Source organism: Nicotiana tomentosiformis, chromosome 8 (genome assembly GCF_000390325.3).
Source record: "Nicotiana tomentosiformis chromosome 8, ASM39032v3, whole genome shotgun sequence".
Lineage (NCBI taxonomy): Eukaryota > Viridiplantae > Streptophyta > Magnoliopsida > Solanales > Solanaceae > Nicotiana > Nicotiana tomentosiformis.
Window position 1 is genome coordinate 82,362,760 of NC_090819.1, and position 21,385 is coordinate 82,384,144.

The following is a 21,385-nucleotide window of genomic DNA, read 5'->3' on the forward strand; positions in this document are numbered from 1 at the left end:
AAGAAATTTGATTTTTTGTTTTCCAGTAATAGTTTTCTTATTAAAATAACTAAAAATTCACTCAAAAAAGTTTCTCTACTTTAATAAAAAGGAAAATTGGAGAGAGAAATTTTGGAAGGAAATAAACGTGCAGTGAAGGAGTAGTTGCCTTCGGAACCCAATTAATGCGATTCACAACGCGGGCCCACACACAAAATCCAAGTCTCCCATTAAATTGCCACTCAAACTGTGTCGTTTTATGTTGTTGTGATTCTCATTTTCTTATATATTCACTCCTTCATTCATTCATTCATCCATCTACTACGTCTATAGTTGTCTCTCACTCCTATTTTTAATTTATTTTTCTTCTCCTTTCTCTCCCTTTTCCCCCATTTTTCTCTCTGTTTCTAAAATACAAAATTGGGTCTTTTAATTTCCTTGTTTGAAGCTTTATCTTGTTTTATAAAGGTTAATTTGTGCTAGTTGAAAGTAATATTGTTTTTGGTTATGGCGGGAGTTGGAACAAGGTGGAAGATTTTTAGGCCGTTGTTGTCGATTTCTTGGAGTTTTCTTTTGGCTGCAATATTTGTTTCAGCTGAAAGAAGTTTGAAGAGGGAACAAACATATAATAATGCAACTCATCAGCAGCAGTCAGATGCTAATTACCTTACTGATGTTGTCAATTTCTTGTGGAAGCCTAATGAATCTGGTTACCAACATGTTTGGCCGGTAATTAAATATTCTTCATTTTGGATGAACTTTTACTTTTGTTGTATTTTTTGTAGCTTTGAATTTTTTTAGATTGATTGATAGTGGTAGTTGGTTATTCTCCTTAAACATGATTTAGCTGATTAGGTGGGACCATTTAATGGACTATTATTGAATCTTGAGTAGTTTAGCTGATTGAGATACTAGAGAGTAAAATTGAACCAGCAGTCCAAGAGTGGTTACTTGTAAAGCATGAAATGCATAATTTGAACTTTATGGGCACGAAATAGAAATTGATTTACTGAGTTCAAAATCTCTTATTTTGTACTTATTTGAAAATTTTAACACATATACACGGTTTAAGCCAAAGTTTTTGGGTTCACGTACCTTGTATACTACATCCACCCCTGATTAAATGCACCAACAAGTTATCTATATGCATATTCGGGTGAACTTGTGTCCTTTATTTCTTCCTAGTTTCTTCTGAAAGTGGAGGATTAGCATGTAACTATGTTTATTTACTTACCATTTGAGATCAAGAAGAGAAAAGGAATGAAAACATATGTGATCGGTAAGATGTATGAGTAAGATGGACAATGTGAAGTTTACATTCCAGAGTAGTTATGTGAGTTGATGTCTCTGACCTCTAAGATGTTGGCATTTTGGAAATCTGAGCTATGATTGAACTGCCACATTCATGAGCCATTTTGATTTATAATTTTCTACTTCTATAGCTGCCCGGATATATTCAGTAGGCTACTGTTTGGTTTAATCCTGTTGACTATGGTTGACAATGGAAGTTCTGAATGTCGCTACTGAATGTCATTGCAGGATATGAAATTTGGATGGAAAATTATTGTCGGTTCCATAATTGGATTCTTGGGAGCAGCATTTGGGAGTGTAGGTGGTGTTGGTGGTGGCGGCATATTTGTACCTATGCTTTCTCTTATCGTTGGATTTGATCCAAAATCATCCACTGCAATTTCAAAGTGTAAGATAGGGAGCACTAGTATAACATTGACTTTTAAGGAAATTGTTTGTTAGTTTCATGTCTTTAATGGCTTCTTAAATTGTAGTGTGTATTTAATGTGAAGTGAAGATTCTTTGCTGAGAAATGAGTAAACAGAATGGAACTTAATGAGAAATGAGTTAACAGACCCTGAACTTTTTGCCTGGAAAAACTCCTGACTCAAGTTTTCATTGGAAGACGTTCTTCATACTCCTTATCAATAAATTTTCCTGCCCTCCACATTCCTTGAGCTAAATTTAGTTATCTTATGTTGGCATAATGTTGGATATACTTTTCCCTTTCTGTGAGAAGTGTAATAGTAGGGTCTTTTAGCTTAAGTCGTGATCTGGATTTGTAAACAGAACCTAGCGTCTAGATAAGACAAGGTGTATATATTAGATAATTTACTCCCTGATAGATGCCTTTTCCCTTCTCTTCTCCCTTTAGGCAGGATAAGTGTAAAACCCCCTGATATTTTCACACTATATCAGCACTGTAGTAGCAAGTCTTAATTTCTGAATTTCATCTTCTGTTATTAGCTGCTCTCTCATGGTTAAGGGACTCACAGATTCTACTCTTGGTTTGTCAGGTATGATCATGGGAGCTTCGGTCTCTACTGTTTACTATAATCTAAAGCTCAGGCATCCAACGATTGATATGCCTATTATTGATTATGACTTGGCTGTGCTCATCCAGCCAATGCTGATGCTTGGCATTAGTATTGGAGTTACTTTCAATGTGATATTTGCTGATTGGATGGTCACAGTTCTGCTAATAATACTCTTCATCGGTAAGACTGCACTCAAAGTTTCATGTTTCCTTTACCAACTGCTCCAACAAAACTTCTGAACTTACATGATTGTTGCAGCTACATCAACCAAGGCCTTTTTGCGAGGGGTTGAGACGTGGAAGAAAGAGACTATCATGCAAAAGGTAAACGCATAATTTCTTCCTATTTGAATACTGTCATCTCTGCACTGAAACAGCACGTTTGAAGTGTTAGTACTTTTGCTCTTTCTTTTCACCTATTCTAATGGCATCCATTCTGTACAGTAAATAGCATGTTATATATATGATACTGTTCCTAGTATCGAGATGCCTTGTCCCATTGAATTCTAGCAAGGGTATATAAGTAAGGCCATATATGTGAAGTGTTGGTTTTTTTCATAATCATATGTTTTACTTACTTCAGGAGGCTGAGGCTGCAAAAAAGTCAGGCATAAATGGTAGGTTATAGAAACTACTTCTTTATTATAAATGAGTTTAATGGGCTTTCAATCTCAGTGTTCTTTTCATTTCCTTTTATCTGGTTCTTTGTGCTAGGCGCTGGTGAAGAAGCAGAATACAAGCTCCTTCCTGGTGGTTCTAACGATGACACTGAAAAGAAAGGAACCGATTCTTCTGAACCTGAGGTGACACATCTTAGATCTTGAAATGATAATATCCTGATAGTTTTGATCTAATAAGCTATGTCTTTTTAGGTGCCTATCCTGGAGAACGTTTGCTGGAAGGAAGTTGGACTCCTGTCTTTTGTTTGGGTTGCATTTCTAGGACTGCAAATTGGCAAGGTTTTCATTTCTTTCGTATTTATATTCTTTGTTTATGATCCTATGTATACTCAGCGATGATGCTTTGAGTTTCGATTGTTTTTTAAGTTTTTGTTAATTTTGTAAACTAACTGGCCTTTTATGTTGTGGAAATAGAATTATACAGACAATTGTACAGCGCTATATTGGGTGGTGAACCTGTTGCAGGTTTGTGTTTATCTATGTTAAGGTTGGCGCAAACTCTAAAATCCCAAAAATTATTCTAGCAATGAACATGAACTCATTCAATGTCCTGCAGATCCCAGTTTCCCTTGGCGTATCATCTTATGAAGCTATTAGCCTATACAAGGGTTGGAGAAGAATTGAATCCAAGGGAGACCAAGGAACTAACTTCCGGGTGCTGCAACTAATTGTTTATTGCTTTTTTGGAGTAGTAGCTGGTATGGTAGGCGGACTTCTTGGTTTGGGCGGAGGATTTATCATGGGCCCTATGTTTTTGGAGCTGGGCGTTCCTCCTCAGGTATGTTTATTTGTTATCTTTAAGTGGTATGGAGCAAAAATTAAAAATTCTTTTTTTCATACACTAGGGTGCACAAATGCTACCAATCTGTAATTGGTTCGTTTTGCTGGTTATGCATTGCTGAGTTTTATTTTGGCCGATAATATTTTTTTTTATGAAGTAAGGTGTTGCATTAAAGGCATCAAGAAGATGCAGAAAAAGTACGAGCTGAAAAGCCTTGGTTAACTCCTAATACTAAAAAACCTATATAACTGGGAGTTAACCAAAACCAAAAACAAAAAATATGACTATTAAGCCATAGTAAGAGAGCTAATGAAATCTAAGAGGGGAATAACATCATTTACAGGGGAAAGGTTATTCCAACTAACAAGGTTCATCAAACACTTAGATTTCAGCAGGTTATTGGGAGTTGAAATTCTTCAAATACCATCAAAATATCTGGTGTTCTCTGTCCAAATACACCAAAAAATACATGCTGGGATCATTTGCCAGATCTTCTTGATGGTTTTGCCAACTTTCTAAGAGCACCAAGATTCAACTGCTTTCTTAATATTCTGAGGAGTAGACCAACTGATACCAAAAACTGCTAAAAACATATTCCATATATCTGCTTCCACTGAACAGTGCAAAAAAAGATGGTTTACTGATTCTGAGTTGTTGCGGCACATGTAACATCTATTTACTAGCTGAAAGTGTTTTCTGCATAAGTTGTCCTGGGTCATGATAGCATCTATGAGGGCGGTCCGAGAGAAGCACATTACTTTTGTAGGTATTTTTGACCTCCATGCCTCCATGGCCAATTCTTTATCATTCCATTTGATGCACACAATTTGCTATATCCCGCCTTCACTTTATATGTACCCTCTATTTACTAGCTGAAAGTGTTTTCTGCATAAGTTGTCCTGGGTCATGATAGCATCTATGAGGGCGGTCCGAGAGAAGCACATTACTTTTGTAGGTATTTTTGACCTCCATGCCTCCATGGCCAATTCTTTATCATTCCATTTGATGCACACAATTCACTATATCCCACCTTCACTTTATATGTACCCTCTATTTACTAGCTGAAAGTGTTTTCTGCATAAGTTGTCCTGGGTCATGATAGCATCTATGAGGGCGGTCCGAGAGAAGCACATTACTTTTGTAGGTATTTTTGACCTCCATGCCTCCATGGCCAATTCTTTATCATTCCATTTGATGCACACAATTTGCTATATCCCGCTTTCACTTTATATGTACCCTTGCAAAAATTACCCCACTTTAGGCTGTCTGAGATTTGGGGGTTTATTGTGAAGCCTTCAAGAATTCTGTATAGGTGAAAGAGTTCATCAAGTTCCCGGTCCTGCATGTTTCTCCTGAAATGAGGTTCCCATATGCTCCCTGCTCTGTTCTGGGCTATTGTTGAGTCAGGTTCAATAGCTATCTATATATGCCAGGGTGTGAGTCTTTTAGAGGTTGATAATATTTAATGATCATGTTCTAACCACGACCGAATAGTATTGTTAGAAACTGAAATAGCCACAAAATTGGACAACTGGTTCGTCAAAGTTGGGAGGCTAGGGCTGCAGGCTGATCCGCCTGAGATTTATGGTGGCTTAAGCAATAAAATCTAATCCAGACCAAACTTGTGTATGGACAACAAACCTTTTGGAAATTCTCAGAAGCTAATGTGTTGGTACTCAAAAAGACAACAACAACAACAACCCAGTATAATCCGGGTATGGGGAGGGTAGTGTGTACGCAGACCTTACCCTTACCCTGGGGTAGAGAGGCTGTTTCCGATAGACTCTTGGCTCACTCCCTCCAAGAACTCCCCACCAACTCACAACCTCTTGGTTGGAAGTGGAGGGTGCTCACCACTAGAGTAACCCACTCTTGTCTACTCAAAAAGACAATTTGAAGTTTTTAATCCATGCTTTCCAGCACTTAATTTTTTGGATCCAAAGTCAAAGGGATCTTTAAGTATGTTAGAAACACAGATGAATTCTTGATTTCCTGTATTGAAAGAGAAACTCAAACAGTGAGAGTCAAAGATAAGGTGCCCCAAATATCTTGATTTAAGAAAAATGGCCTAAAGATTTTTGTTAGAGACATTTTAATTATTATTTTCTTAGTAATGTATATATACGCCTCTTAATTGTCAACAACTTCCGTGGTCAATAGAAACATTGACTTCACCTATAAAAGTCTGCTGAATAATGTTCACTTAAGTTTATAAGGCGTTTGCCTTTTGAAGTGTAGAATTCAGCATAACTCTTGGATACTTTGTTTCTCGACAAATTGGAATAGTATTTGGGTATTATAAGATTCACGTATCATCTTCCTCTAGCTTCATGCACGAATCGTTTCCCATTTTTCCTTCCATGTTTCGTTTTACCTATACTTCTGTATACTCGTGTTAATCTTACAACTAAAAGAGTTTTTCTTGTAATCTTTGAAGTTTCTCATAATTTTGTTTATTCCCCTATGCGGCTGAGGTTTTCTTTTTTTGTTTTTGCTTGATTGCATTAGAAATATGAATTACAGTAAAATGAGTAGTTTGATGCACTGTCTTTAGCAGCGGTATATATGAAAAGCAGACTATTTTTTTGTGATAAGGATGAAAACATCCATGCTTTGTAGTCTTTATACAATTATAAAGCTGTGTATGTATGTTTTCAAAATTCATTTGGTAGTTGGATAGTACAAATAGCAAAGAGTTAAGCTACCAATATTCCTTCACTGAAGTGTCCATGGCTGAACTCAAGCGAGTTTTGGAAGATCTTTTTACTTGATCTGTCTTCATATCTATTCAACTTCTTGTCATACTTTATAACCATTGTCTCGTGTAACTGTGTTTTCTGCTATTAGGTTTCAAGTGCCACTGCCACCTTTGCAATGATGTTCTCCTCATCAATGTCTGTCGTAGAGTATTACCTTCTAAAACGTTTCCCAGTTCCTTATGGTATGTGTGTGCTGATCCCTTAAATTAACGGTTATAAGGTAGATTTTTCACCTTTATATAGGAACTAAAAGTTGTATCCTTGCCGCAGCTGCGTACTTCGTTGCCGTGGCAACTGTTGCTGCTTTAGTTGGGCAACATGTTGTGAGGAGGATGATTGTGATACTTGGAAGAGCATCACTTATCATCTTCATACTAGCCTTCACAATTTTCGTGAGCGCAATTTCACTAGGTACGTATTTATTTTCTGCGGTGCTTAGAAGCAGCATCAACATTTGAACATCCTCTAGCAACAATCAACACTTCATTCACAGTTTCAGATTGAATTGGGTGTTAGAATTTTCTTTTCTGGTTTGACAGGTGGGGTTGGAATCTCGAACATGATTGAGAAGATCCAGCACCATGAATACATGGGCTTCGAGAACCTTTGCAAATATGATCCTTAATTAAGTACAAGTTAGGTGAAGCAAACTGGTCATACATTAGTGCTTCACTAACTTGAATTATTGGCTTAAAGTAGGAGACCAATTCTTGGCTAGGTGGAAGAAGATATCCACCGTCTCAAGTTAGCTAGTTCCATTCTACATTAGCTATACGTCGGAAGTAAATCTGCTGTGGAAGATTTCTGCTCTGGGGAAATCTGCTGTGGTATATTTCTGATGTGGGATTTGCCCTTTGTTGTTAGTTTGCATGAAATGAGATTCAGTTTTGAACTATTGAACACCATAAATAATGGAGAAAAAATAGAAATGGGAATTCTTAACTTCATTTTATTTGTAAAACTGTGTTCTCGTTGTGTAAAATACTACCATTGGAAGATAATCAGAATTCTTATTGGTTTGATATCATGACTGTTTATTTTGCCAGCAGTTGTACTTGAGCTTTATAATTCATGTCTCTTTCTAGGAAAATGCTATTATTGATATCTAATATGATTGGGAATATGGTAAGACAGGACGAACATTTTTCCCTAAAGAAAGAAAATGATGATTTCTCCTTATATATATATATATATATATATATATATATACACCAAATAAATGCGTTCGTTGATAATTCATGTAATGTTTTGAGTGTTTTAAAGTACTTGTGAATAATGCCATACCTTTTGTGACATATAAAAATTGGGAAAATGACATTGTATAGCTGATCTCGAAATAATAGTAAATTTTTTTTTTTTGTATATATATATATATACATTTTGTATGTTATATATAAAAAGTATACAAATTTTATATACTTTTCGGCTACCGAATGTAAATAGTTTATGGTGGATTAAAAATGAAAAAAGCCTTATAAAATTCTGCCGCTTGTCTCTTCTTATTCGAGGCATTTGCATCTATACCCAGTTTTGGGGTCACTATTGAACTTATACCCGCTTTGTACAAATAATTGCAAGTCTACCCACTTTTCGGATAACTTCAAACATACGAGCCTGAAGTAGCAAAAAATTATGTCTGAAGTTTGAACTTTAGAATTTTTTGCCTGAAGTGTGACCTTATCAAAGCAAAACTTCGGATATTTTCGCCTGAAGTTTAGCTTGACTTGCAAAGGCAATCGGAAAAACTTCAGTTCATAATGCAAATTTCAGACAAATTATAGTATGAAGTTCTTTGGTTTGTATTGCAAAGTTTTCGATAGAAACTCAACTCACTCCCTCAAAGAACTCCCACCTTACTCTTGGGGTGACTCAAACTCACAACCTCTTGGTTGAAAGTGGAGGGTGCTCACCACTAGAGCAACCCACTCTTGTTAAGAAAAAATGGCACCACATGACATAAATTGTATGTTGGTTATTTGCTTGATTTTGCTCTAAGAGGTCAAGGGTCCAAACCTCAACTAAAGCTTTTTTTTTTTTTTTTTTTTTTTTGCAGATATTTGGGAGAGACTTTGTGGTTAAAAATTGTGATGAAGTAAAATTGAATTCAGGGCCTTTTCTAACTTAAACTCAACAAAACTAATAGACTAAGACTATTTTTTGTCAAGAAGTATAATAATTAAAGTTATATTCTAATTCTTCTATAAATTTTGACACCGCTTACATAAATTTCTGCGTACGCTCATGTGGCCTGATAGTTACAAACTTCCGACAAAATTGTAAATGTAATGGTAATAAAGACAGTTAATTCCAGTATCTTATTGACCTAACATCTTTCCTTGAAACAATAAAATTATTATAAAAATTCAAAGAACCAAACTGGCAAACAAACAAATCAAGAAGATACATTGATCACTTGGGATTAGCTGAAGAACACAACCAAATGAAATAAAAGACCAAGAAAAAAATTCTTGCTTATAAATATAAACCACCAGTGTAAGGGACTCCAGTCCCAGGCAACCAATAATTCCCCACTATGAAATTGGAGACACTGAAATAAAATGCATCCAAGAAGTTAATCTCACTACGATAACTAGGCCATGCAATCCTGTTACTGGTATCCGATTCTGGACCCGTATTCTTATATTCAGCATAATACAACGTACTTAACGCAAAACTCATACCCTAGTGCTAAATCACAGATGTGTTTGAGAGAGAAAAGAAGAAGAAGAGGAGGAAAAGAAAGGAGGAAGAAAGGAGCGCACAGATCGCAGGAAGAAGAACAAGAGAAGGCGACGACTGGTCTAAAGTTGTAAAAATTAGGATATAAATTAAATAATTTTGAAAATATAAGTATAGGCTAAATGGGGACGACCAAATAGGGCGCCCCGTACAATTTTTACTTCTTATTATGTGCATCTTTACTTAATCCAATCGCACAGGTGAAAATTTGGTCAAAATCTGCAAAAACTAGAGATATACTATGAAATACTTTAGAGAAAGAATGGTCTGGGATGGGTTACCAGGAAACAGGACTATTGATGATTATGGAATTCATGGAAACCTATTGTTTTTCGACTGGAAATACTTACTTACACTTTGATATTTATGCTAAATCAATAAATGCATGGCATTTATCTTCTACGTATACTTTTACGACTTAACCAAAGTTAGTATATTTTCTCACCTCAATTTATCACTTAGTTATAATAAATCGATGTAGTTTGGTATAAATACTGGGTACGAGTAAGCAGGGGCGGCCCAACCCTAAAGTAAGTGAAACACTTGCTTTAGGCCCCAAAAATTTAAAGGCTCCAAAATTACTAGTATTCTTTATATATTGTAGTATATTATTTATATAATTATCTTTTATTATTGATAAATTTATTTTTTTATTGTCATATTAATTTTTAATAATTCGATTTCTTCCTCTAATTAATATAACTAAAATAGTTTTCTGTCAATCTTATTTTACTTTTTTACTTAATTATATTTCTCTATTCATTAGTTGGTCACGTAACTATATCTAATAATCTAACTTATTATTTATTTTTCTTACATAAATTATACTTTCTCCGTCCCAATTTATATGAAAGTGTTTGACTAGACATGGAATTTATGAAATAAAGGAAAGCTTTTGAAACTTGTAATCTTAAATAAATCATAGAAGTTTTTGGGCTAGAAATCATCTCAATAATGGTAAAAAGAAAAATCTAAAGTTAAATTGTTACCAAATATAGAAAGGGACTTACTAAAAAAAAGGAGTCACTTATATTTTCTGGTTCTCCCATTTCAGTTGTGATGCAATCAACGTTAAATTTATTTAATTTTCTGTATTTTATAAAACTAAGTTCTCATTTTTTTTAATTATACATCCTCACTTTTCTAATTTTTTTAAAAACGATATTCATTAATATATATATATATATATATATATATATATATATATATATATATATATATATATTAAGACCTCTTATTAAGGTTTTGCTTTAGGCCTCTGATGAGGTTGGGCCGCCTCTGCGAGTAAGTATTTTCTAAATTATGCATCGCTAAGCTAGCTAGAAACTGCTAATAACTTTAGACACAAAGCAGGATTTTTTCCCCTTCCTTTTATGGAGTTCTTTGGCGAGTTGGCACATGTATGTCAGTTTATTTGAACCTATTATTTGTCTAAAAAGTATAAAATTATCAGCCTCTATCAATGTATCTCAGGGTTGAAGCAATTACATCTATGTTTTCTACCCGTTGAATCTTGACCTCTATTTTTTCTGGAGATAGATACTTGTCCTAAATGTGTGAATGAAATGAGCTACATGTGAAATTGGAGGCTCTTGGACCAGAAAATTTTTGTTTTAACAAAACAAAATGTGTCCGGGCGAAAAACAATAATAATTGCAGTTGAACAACTTGTCCTCTAGACGATGAATGTGCACCACATCAGCTAACCAAAGAGCAATATGCATTAATGTTGTGGAAAGTCAACTGCGAACCCCAACTTTGAGCAAAAAAAGAAAAATTTACAAACCTAAGCACCCATTGCAGTGGTCTTAAATAGACTAATTTCATATAAAAAGCTGGTACATTCATGCAAATAATTATCGGCTAATAATGGCTCTTGGCATCAAGTTGGAGACCATTTAATTTCTTGCCTTGATGTCCTAGAATATAAAAACCCCGTTGAAGTTAATTCCTCTCTATGTCAGCTCTATACTGTGGGAGAACAGAGTATGAAAGACAAGTAAAAGTGGTTTCTTTAGGATTTTTCTTTGAAAAAAAAAATACATTTTCCCATGATTATGTTGGGATGTCACGATCCCAATTTATTTCCCCTCTTAGAATGTCGTGATGGTACATAATTTCTAAGATTAGGTAAGCCTAACAAATAAGAGATTATGACAGAAATAAAAGCTAAAACATGATATAACTAACAATTCTCGTAAATATCTCGATAACTGAAACACAACTACAATGCTCCCCAAACCCGGTGAGACTGAGTCCTAAGCTCTACAGAATAAGTAGAATGTCTACTACAACACTATCTAAATGCGAAATACAACAGAAAAGAAAGATAAGGGAAAGTGACTCCGAGGCCTGCGGACGCCGAGCAGGTATACCTTGAGGTCTCGGGGGAAATCAGCTACAACCAATCACTAACGTCAGCACGAGCAGACATACCTGGATCAGCACAAAAAGATGTGCAAAAGCATAGTATGAGTACACCACAATGGTACCTAGTAAGTATCAAGCCTAACCTCGATAGAGTAGTGACGAGGCCAGGTCAAGACACCTACTAGGACATAATAAACCGAATAAAACATAATAATGAGAAGTAATGGAAGGCGGAGAAATAACTATGGAGAAATAACTAATACGAAACAAGTTAATAACATAAAGTAATGCCGGAATTGTAAGCATAGAGATAACATAACGGAAGCAATGAAAGAGAACTACCATAGTCAAATACGGATCCAAACTGATAAGACAAAGAAGAATAAAAGCAACAAGAAGTGTTTCACCAATAACTCTTTACTACATGAGATAAACAACAAGAATCACAAACGAGGTACCGCCTCTTATTCACATTTCTCAATTTCAATCACAATCTTTCCTTATACCGCCGCGTGAACCTTACATTTAAATAGTTTTGAAAATATTTTTTCCGAAATAGCTACACGTATTTTAGCCACCTTATGCTGCCGCATACACATTAATCCCTATCCTTATACCGCCGCATGTGCATCAGTATCACATCACAATAACAACTCACACCACAATCGCCAATATGTCACAACTTGCAAATATTCAACAATATCAGTGTTTTCACAATAATAGCCCATGGCCCAACCACAATGTGTACACGAATGTCAAAAATAACAATGAATGTAAATTTTTCAACAAGAAGGATATCTCAACAATAAACAAGTTTGCTTCAACATGATAACGACTTTCACAACTTCAACACTAATAACTCAACAATAAGAGAGATAATGTGTAACTATGATATCAAATAAGAATAACTCACAAGGAAAGAGATAACATATAACAATGACTTCAAATAATGATAAATCAACAATGGAAGAGATAACATGTAATAACGACTTCGAATAATGATAAATCAACAATGTAAGAGGTAACATGTAACAATGAAAGAGGCAACAACTTCAACTAAGCATAAAAGCAAAATATCAAGTACGATGTAGAATAAGGATTAACAAAGTCATTTAAGGCATGTAAGGATAGACTAACACAAGTAAGAGTAGATTGACTATGAGAATTTAAAACATGATATGACAGTTCAATTAAAACCTGAAAAGAGTCTAAGTAGCCTAAACCGGTCAAATACCACATATAACCCGTGTACCAACTTATCACCTTGCGTACACCGCTTTCACATAGTACAAATGACACAATCAATCCCAAATCCTAAGGGGTAGCTCCCCCCACAAAGTTAGCCAAGATACTTACCACAACTAGGCCAACTCAACCCTCGAAAATAGTTTTATTTTGCCTCCACATGGCTCAAATCAAATCAAAATTTGACTTAATATCATCAAACAATGCAAAGAAAAACAATTACAATAGTTAAAGCTATGATCTTAACACTTTTCCCAAAAAGTCAACAAAAGTCAATCCGGAGTCCGTCCGGTCAAAATCCGAGTCCAAGGGTAGATTCCGACTACCCATAACCCCACGAGTTCATATATGTTATTAATTTCTAAATCCGAGTCCAAATTGACTCTCAAAACTCAAATTCTTATTTTTCAAACACTTGACAAAGTTTTTCAAATTTTCACTTTGATTCATATGATTTTGATGTTAAATCTAAGATATATTGATGGAATATAGTTGGAAATAGATTAGAATCACTTACCCAAAGTTTGTAGATGAAAGTTTCCTCTCCAAATCTCCTCCTACCGAGTCTAGGGTTCTAAAATGAGAGAATATGTAGAAAAATCCCGTCTCCCATCCCTTTTGTCCAGCTGTAGATGTCGCATTTGCGACACAGAGTTCGCATTTGTGAACCCTCGCAATTGCAGACCAGGGATTGCATTTGCGAATCCTGACAACCTCAATAATTATCGCAATTGCGACAAAGGCTTCACAATTGCGAAGCTGGACTTCTTCGCAAAAGTGAACATTTGTTCGCAAAAGCGACCCAAGCCTCATATTGCTTGCTGACTTCGCAATGGCGAAGGGGTCAGTCACAATTACGACATCAAAGCCCCCACTATCACCTTCGCAGTTGCGAGGCTGGTGCTCGCAATTGCGATAATAGAGCACCAGCAACACCAACAATTCATTTTCAGTTCAATTCATTCCGAAACATGTCTGAAATTAATCCGAGCCCCCGGGGCTTCAAACCAAACATCCAAACAAGTCTAAAAATATCATACGAACTTGCTCGCGTGATCAAAATACAAAAATAACATCTAAAACTACGAATCGAACACTAAAACGTATGAATTTTAAAGTAAAGTTCAACAACTACTAGAATTGCAACTAAGTGTCAGAATCCTATCAATTCAACTCCAAATGATACCAAATTTTGCAGACAAGTTCTAAGTAGAATAACAGAACTGTTCCAAGTCCCAAAATCAAATTCTGAACTCGATAGCTAAAAGTCAACCTACGGTCAAACTTTTCGACTTCAAATTGCCAAATTTTGGCAGCACAACACAAATCAACCTACGGACTTCTGAATTCAATTCCGGACATACGTCCAAGTCCAAAACACGATACAAAGCTATAAGAACTATAAAAACACCGTTCCGGAGTCATTTTCACAAAATTCAAATTTTGGTCAATATTTCTAACTTAAGCTTCTAAGTCAAGAATCAAAGGGTCTAAATCAACCTGAAATCTTCACAGAACGAAACTAATAAACCCCGTAAGTCATAAAAATATAAACACACATGTGTGAATCATCAAAAGGGGAACGGGGCATAATTACACAAAATGACCGGTCAGGTCGTTAGATTCTACCCTTCTTAAAACAAACGTTCGTCCTCGAACGTGCATAAGGACATATCTGAAGTGATGAATATATGGGGATAACGGCTCCTCATGTCATGCTCGGTCTCCCACGTCGCCTCTTCGACTGAATGACCACTCCATTGAACCTTCACTGAAGCAATGTTCTTTGATCTCATCTTCCGGACCTGTCTATCCAAGATAGCCCCCGACTTCTTAATATAAGTCAAATCCTTGTCCAATTGAACTGAGTTGAAGACTAAAACATGAGACGGATCACCATAATACTTCTGGAGCATAGAAACATGGAACACCAAATGAACTGTAGATAAGCTAGGTGGCAATGCAAGCTTAGGCCACCTCACCAATCCTCTCAAGAATCTCAAAAGGTTCGTTATATCTAGGGTTCAACTTGCCCTTCTTCCAGAACCTCATCACACCCTTCATACGTGATACCCGAAGCAAAACCTACTCCCCAACCATAAATGCTACATCACGAACCTTCTGATCAGTACAATTTTTCTGTCTAGACTAGGCTGTACGAAGGCAATCCTGAATCAACTTGACTTTCTCCATGGCATCTCGAACCAAATTCGTGCCCCTTAGCCTCTCCTGGCTCGAACCAACCAACTGAAGAACGACATCGTCTCCCATAAAGGGCCTCGTAAGGAGCCATCTGAATACTCGATTGGTAGTTATTATTGTAGGCAAATTTTGCAAGCGGCAAGAACTGATCCCAAGAACCCTCGAAATACATAATACAGGCACTGAACATATCTTCTAATATCTGAATGGTGCGCTCGGACTATCCATCTTTCTCGGGGTGAAATATTGTACTCAACTCAACATGTGTACCTAACTCACGCTGCACAGCTCTCTAGAAACGCGATGTAAACTGTGTGCCCTGGTCAGAGATAATGGGTACTGGCACGCCATGAAGTCGGACATTCTCGCAGATATGGATATGATCTAGCTGCTCTGATGAATAGGTGGTCACCATCAGAATGAAATGATCCGACTTGGTCAACCTATCCACAATCACCCATACATTGTCAAATTTCTTCTGAGTCCGTGGGAGCACAACAACAAAATCCATGGTGACATGCTCCAATTTCCACTCGGAAATCTCAAGTCTTTGAAGCAAACCGCCCGGCCTCTGATGCTCATACTTCACCTGCTGATAATTTAGGCATTAAGCTACATACTTCACTATGTGTTTCTTTATTCTCCTCCACCAATAGTGCTGCCTCAAATCTTGATACATCTTAGCGACACCCGGATGAATGGAGCACCGCAAACTATGGACCTCCTGAAGGATCAACTTATGTAGCCCATCTACATTGGGCACACATAACCGACTTTGCATCTGCAACACACCAATAGAAACCTCCTTGGCATCGACATGTTGTACCATGTCCTTAAAGACAAGCAAATGGGGGTCGTCATTCTGACTCTCTCTGATGCGATCATATAAAGAAGACCGAGAAACCATGCAAGCACGAACTCGACTGGGCTTCGAAACATCCAATCTAACAAACTGGTTGGCCAAGGCATGGACATCCATGACTAGTGGCCTCTCTGCTGCTTGTAGATATGCTAAACTGCCCAAGCTCTCTGCCTTTCGACTCAAGGCATCGGCCACTACATTGGCCTTCCCGGGATGATATAGACTAGTGATATCAGTCTTTAAGAAACTCTAACCATATCCGCTGCCGCAAGTTAAGATCTTTTTGTTTGAACAGATGCTGTAGACTCCGGTGGTCGGTATAAACCTCACATGGGACATCGTATAGATAATGCCGCCAGATCTTCAATGCATGAACAATAGCTTCTAATTCCATGTCGTGGACCGGATAATTCTTTTCATGGTTCTTAAGTTGCCGAGACACGTAGGCAATTACCCTACCGTCTTGCATCAACACCACGCCAAGGCCAACACGTGACGCATCACAATACACAGTGTAAGACCTCGAATTTGTAGGTAATACCAACACTGGGCTATAGTCAAAGCAGTCTTGAGCTTTTGAAAGCTCACCTCACACTCTTCGGACCATCTGAAAGGAGCACCCTTCTAGGTCAATCTGGTCATAGGTGCAACAATGGATGAGAAACCCTCTACGAAACAGCGATAATAGCTGGCCAAACCAAGGAAACTCCGAATCTCAGTAGCTGAAGACGGTCTGGGCCAACTCTGAACTACTTCAATCTTCTTTGGATCTACCTTGATCCCCTCACTCGACACTATATGACCCAAAAATGCTACCGAATCAAGCAAAAATTCACATTTTGAGAATTTTGCATACAACTTCTTCTCTCTCAAGGTCTGGAGCACGGTCCACAAATGCTGCTCATGATCTTCCCGACTGCAGGAGTAAACCAAGTTGTCGTCAATAAACACAATGACAAATGAATCAAGATATGACTGGAATACTCTGTTCATCAGGTGTATAAATGTTGTTGGGCATTTGTTAGCTCAAATGACATTACAAGGAACTCATAGTGACTATACCGAGTCCTAAAGGTAGTCTTCGGGATATCCGGATCCCGAATCTTCAGCTGATGATACCCCGACCGCAAATCAATCTTTAAGAACACTTTGACACCCCGTAGCTGATCAAATAAGACATCAATACGCGGTAATGGATACCTATTCTTCACTGCAACCTTATTCAACTGGAGATAATCAATACACATGCGCATAGAACTATTCTTCTTCTTCTTCACAAACAAAACCGGATCACCCCAAGGCAACACACTAGGTTGAATAAAACCCTAATCAAGCAATTCTTGCAACTGCTCTTTTAATTCTTTCAACTCCACTAGGGACATACAATATGGTGGAATATAAATGGGATGAGTGCCCGACAACAAGTCAATACCAAAATCGATATCTCTCGGGCGGCATGCCTGGAAGATCCCCTGGAAATACATTTGGGATGTCTCTCACTACCGGAACTAACTCAACGGTAGGAGTATCAACACTGACATCTCTCACAAAGGATAGATATGCATCACACCATTCTCAACCATCCGCCGAGCCTTTAAAAATGACATAACCCTGCTAGGAAAATAATCTAATGCACCCCTCCACTCTATCCGTGGCAAACCTGGCATAACCAATGTCATAATATTGGCGTGACAATCTAGAATAACATGATAAGGAGACAACCAATCCATGCCCAAGATCGCATCAAAGTCTACTTTATTGAGCAACAATAGATCAACTATGGTCTCAAAACCACCAATAATAACTAAACACGACCGATACATACGATCCACAATAATAGAATCCCCTACAAGCATGGACACATAAATAGGAGAACTCAAAGAATCACGAGATATATTCAAATATGGAGCAAAGTAAGATGACACATATGAATAAGTAGATCCCGAATCAAATAAGACTGATGCATCTCTATGACAAACTGGAACCATACCTATAATGACTGCGTCTAAAGCGACTGCCTCATCCTACCGGGAAAAGCATAGAATCTGGCCTGGCCTCCTCTTCTAGGGCGACCTCTGCCCTCCCATCCCCCACCCCTAGCTGTCTGTGCGGGAGGAGCGACAACTGGAGCATCAACTATGTCCTGTGAAGTCTGTGAACCTGATTGAATCCGTGGAGCCTGAGTAGTTTGTGGAGGTTGATCCACACCTAATCCACACTCAATCAATGAGTGAAAACGGTCATTGGAAAAATAGTACACAACAGTGAGTCGGGGCCGATTTCCTCATGGAGTTAAATATGGGTGTTAGGGTGTACACTTGATGAGCGTAAATGAAATATCTCAATTACACTTTCAAACAAGAGAGTTCTATAATTTATTTCTACAATCTATACTAGCGATGATTAACTAGAGAAAAGACACTAGAGATTGAGTAATTGTTTTTGTTGATTTTCAAATGGGTAAAATGTCTAGGAATGTAACCTTCGCCTAGGAGTCATCCTAATGGTTAATTACGATAATGCTTGTTTTAGTGATCAGGGTGTATTACAGATCTCAATTCTAAGTTACCCACTCAATACCTCTCGATCATAGAGTGATTTTGGCCAAATTGGCTCTCTCAAGCCCAATTGGGTATCAAGTCAAATAGTTGATATGAGCTTAAGTTGGGTTTTCCCTATCTCTAGTTAAAACCCTTTAATTAGGCTAGCCAAAATCTTAACTAGCCCAATTTCTTGTTAGCCAAGTTTTCCTAGACTAGGTCCCTCTTTCTCAAGTAAGAACCAAGTCAAAAAGGCATGAATCAATATTTGCAACCATTAATTCTAGAAATAATGCATGAACAATGCTAAATAACAAACACCCAATCATAAACAAATATTAGATTATTACCCATAAGGTTCACACCCTAGGGTTGGTCACAACCCTAGAGAATATCTAGCTACTCATAAGAGAAATGGAAGAAAATAAAGAAGAAACACTAAGTAGAGCCATAATACAAAATTAAAATGATAAACTGATGTGTTTTTTAAACCAAATTGGTCATAAATTATGAAAAGTAGTAAACTAAAATGGCTACAATTGAAAAAATTATAAAACTTGCCCTAAAAAAGTGGTTCCCGTCTATTTATAGTGGCCCAAAATTCATTGACAAAAATGCCCTTCGGGAGGTTTTGCGGCCGCAAAATTCCATGTGCGGTCCGTACTTTGCTTCAATCATCATCTAAGCTTCAACACCATTTCTGCGGCGCAAAGAGAATTCTGCGGTCCGTGCTTTCTTCTGCTGCAGCAGAATTACTTTTGCGGACCGCACTTTTGGTCTGCTGCGCTCCTTCTTGCCTTATGAGCCACAACACTCCTTTTTGAGTTAGATTTCTTCATTAAAGTCCAATTCTCCAACGTTCATGCAATTTGCACAATTTTATTAGTTTTGGGAATAGAAATCAACACTTTCGGACTAAAACTAAAGCAAGAAGGTACTAATAAGTGGTTAAAATCCACACATATCAGAGGTGCACCCCTCCTGAGTCTGGGGCTGAGCAAAGTGTGCAACCTGAGACCTCGGAATAACCGGAGCACCACTAGAATCTGGAAGTGTTGAGTGAACTGGAAGACTCGCATAGCCTCTACCATGACGGGTTGTAGCTGCAGTGTGGCCACCGCTAAATCCTCCAGTACCTCAAGGCCTTTTGGCCTCCCTGTCCTCTCTCTCACGGCCCCGCATACCCTCCAACCTCCGTGCAATCTCTACCACCTGTTGATATGGAGTATCTGTCTCCAACTCTCAAGTCATGCTAAATCTAATACCATATTTAAGCCCCTCGATAAATCGGCGGACTCGCTCCCTAACTATAGAAACCAAAGTAGGTGCATGTCTGGACAAATCACTGAATCTAATAGTATACTCTGACAGTGACATAGTACCCTAGTGCAGCTGCTCAAACTCCGTGTGACATGCATCCCGAAGGGTCTGGGGAACAAACCTTTTCAAGAACATCTATGAAAACCATGTCCATGTAAGTGAAGCTATACTGGCTAGGCTACCCTCCTCGTAAACCCACTACCACTGATATGCTGCTCCCGACAACTGGAATGTAGTAAAAGCAACCCCGCTCGTCTCCACAATACCCATGGTGCGGAGAATACGATGATACTTCTCTAGAAAATCCTGAGCATCCTCTGAAGCTAAGACACTAAAAGTAAGAGGATGATACTTTTTGAACCTCTCAAGTCTAATTTGCTCCTCTTCAGATGCCACTTCCCTAACCTCGGGCTGAACCGAAATAACAGGTTGTGCTAGCATAACCTCTAGGACCTGATCAAAATGGACCCGCTACTCTAGAGTACGGGTCGTATGAGTCTGAGCTCCTCCCCTAACCTAAAATGTAGCTGGTGCAAGTGGAATCAACCTCGCCTGAGCTAAAGTACCAAACAAGCTCAAGAACTGTGCGAGGGTATCCTGAAGTGCAAGGATGGAAATAGGCGTCTCAGGTGCTAGTCCCCCAACTGGATCTACTGGTGGCTCCTCTATCGTAGCTCGGGAAGGTGCTCTGGCTGCACCACGTGCCCCTCTTCGGCCCCGGCCTCTCGCGACTCTAGCAGGGGGTGCGGGTGTCTGATCGTCGGATCCAGTAGTGCGTGTCCTCACTATCTATGAGCGAATAGAAAGTCAAAGATTTAGATTTCGAAGAAAACCAATTTGCACGATAAGGAATCAAAGAAGTGGAGTTTTCCTAACGATTCCGTAGCCTCTCGGAGATAAGTATAGATGTCTCCGTACCGATCCGCAAGACTCTACTAAACCTGCTTATGACTCGTAACACCTATGAACCTAGAGCTCTGATACCAACTTGTCACGACCCCAATTTCCCATCTTAGGATCTCGTGATAACACCTAGTCTCTAAGACTAGATAAGCATAACAAATGAGAGATTATGACAGAAATAAAAGCTAAAACATGATATAACTAACAATTCTCATAAGTATCTCGATAACTGAAACACAACTACAATGCTACCAAAACCCGGTGAGACTGAGTCATAAGCTCTACAGAATAACTAGAATGTTTGCTACAACACTCTCTAAATGTGAAATACAATAGAAAAGAAAGATAAAGGAAGGTGAATCCGAGAGATGCCGAGCAGGTATACCTTGAAGTCTTCGAGAAATCAGCTACAACCAATCACTAATGTCTAGCTCAAGAAGACATACCTGGATCTGCACAAAAAGATGTGCAGAAGCGTAGTATGAGTATACCACAACGGTACCCAGTAAGAATCAAGCCTAACCTCGGTAGAGTAGGGACGAGGCTAGGTCAAGGCACCTACTAGGACATAATAAACAGAATGAAACATAATAACAAGAAGTAATGGAAGACGGGGAAATAACTAATACGAAACAAGTTAATAACATAAACTAATGCCGGAATTGTAAGCATAGAGATA

At 37.9% G+C, this 21,385-nt stretch overlaps 1 protein-coding gene across 1 annotated transcript; it reads left to right on the plus strand.

Moving 5' to 3' along the window:
* The first annotated feature begins 295 nt into the window (after positions 1-295).
* On the plus strand, positions 296-7,547 carry LOC104114346 (sulfite exporter TauE/SafE family protein 3-like). The gene is made up of 12 exons (XM_009624771.4): positions 296-708; positions 1,519-1,678; positions 2,286-2,486; positions 2,565-2,629; positions 2,889-2,922; positions 3,020-3,108; positions 3,178-3,264; positions 3,400-3,450; positions 3,542-3,763; positions 6,614-6,707; positions 6,796-6,936; positions 7,065-7,547. The coding sequence occupies exons 1-12, from the start codon at positions 487-489 to the stop codon at positions 7,148-7,150; spliced, it is 1,452 nt and encodes a 483-aa protein (XP_009623066.1). The 5' UTR covers positions 296-486; the 3' UTR covers positions 7,151-7,547.
* Positions 7,548-21,385: the final 13,838 nt, after the last annotated feature.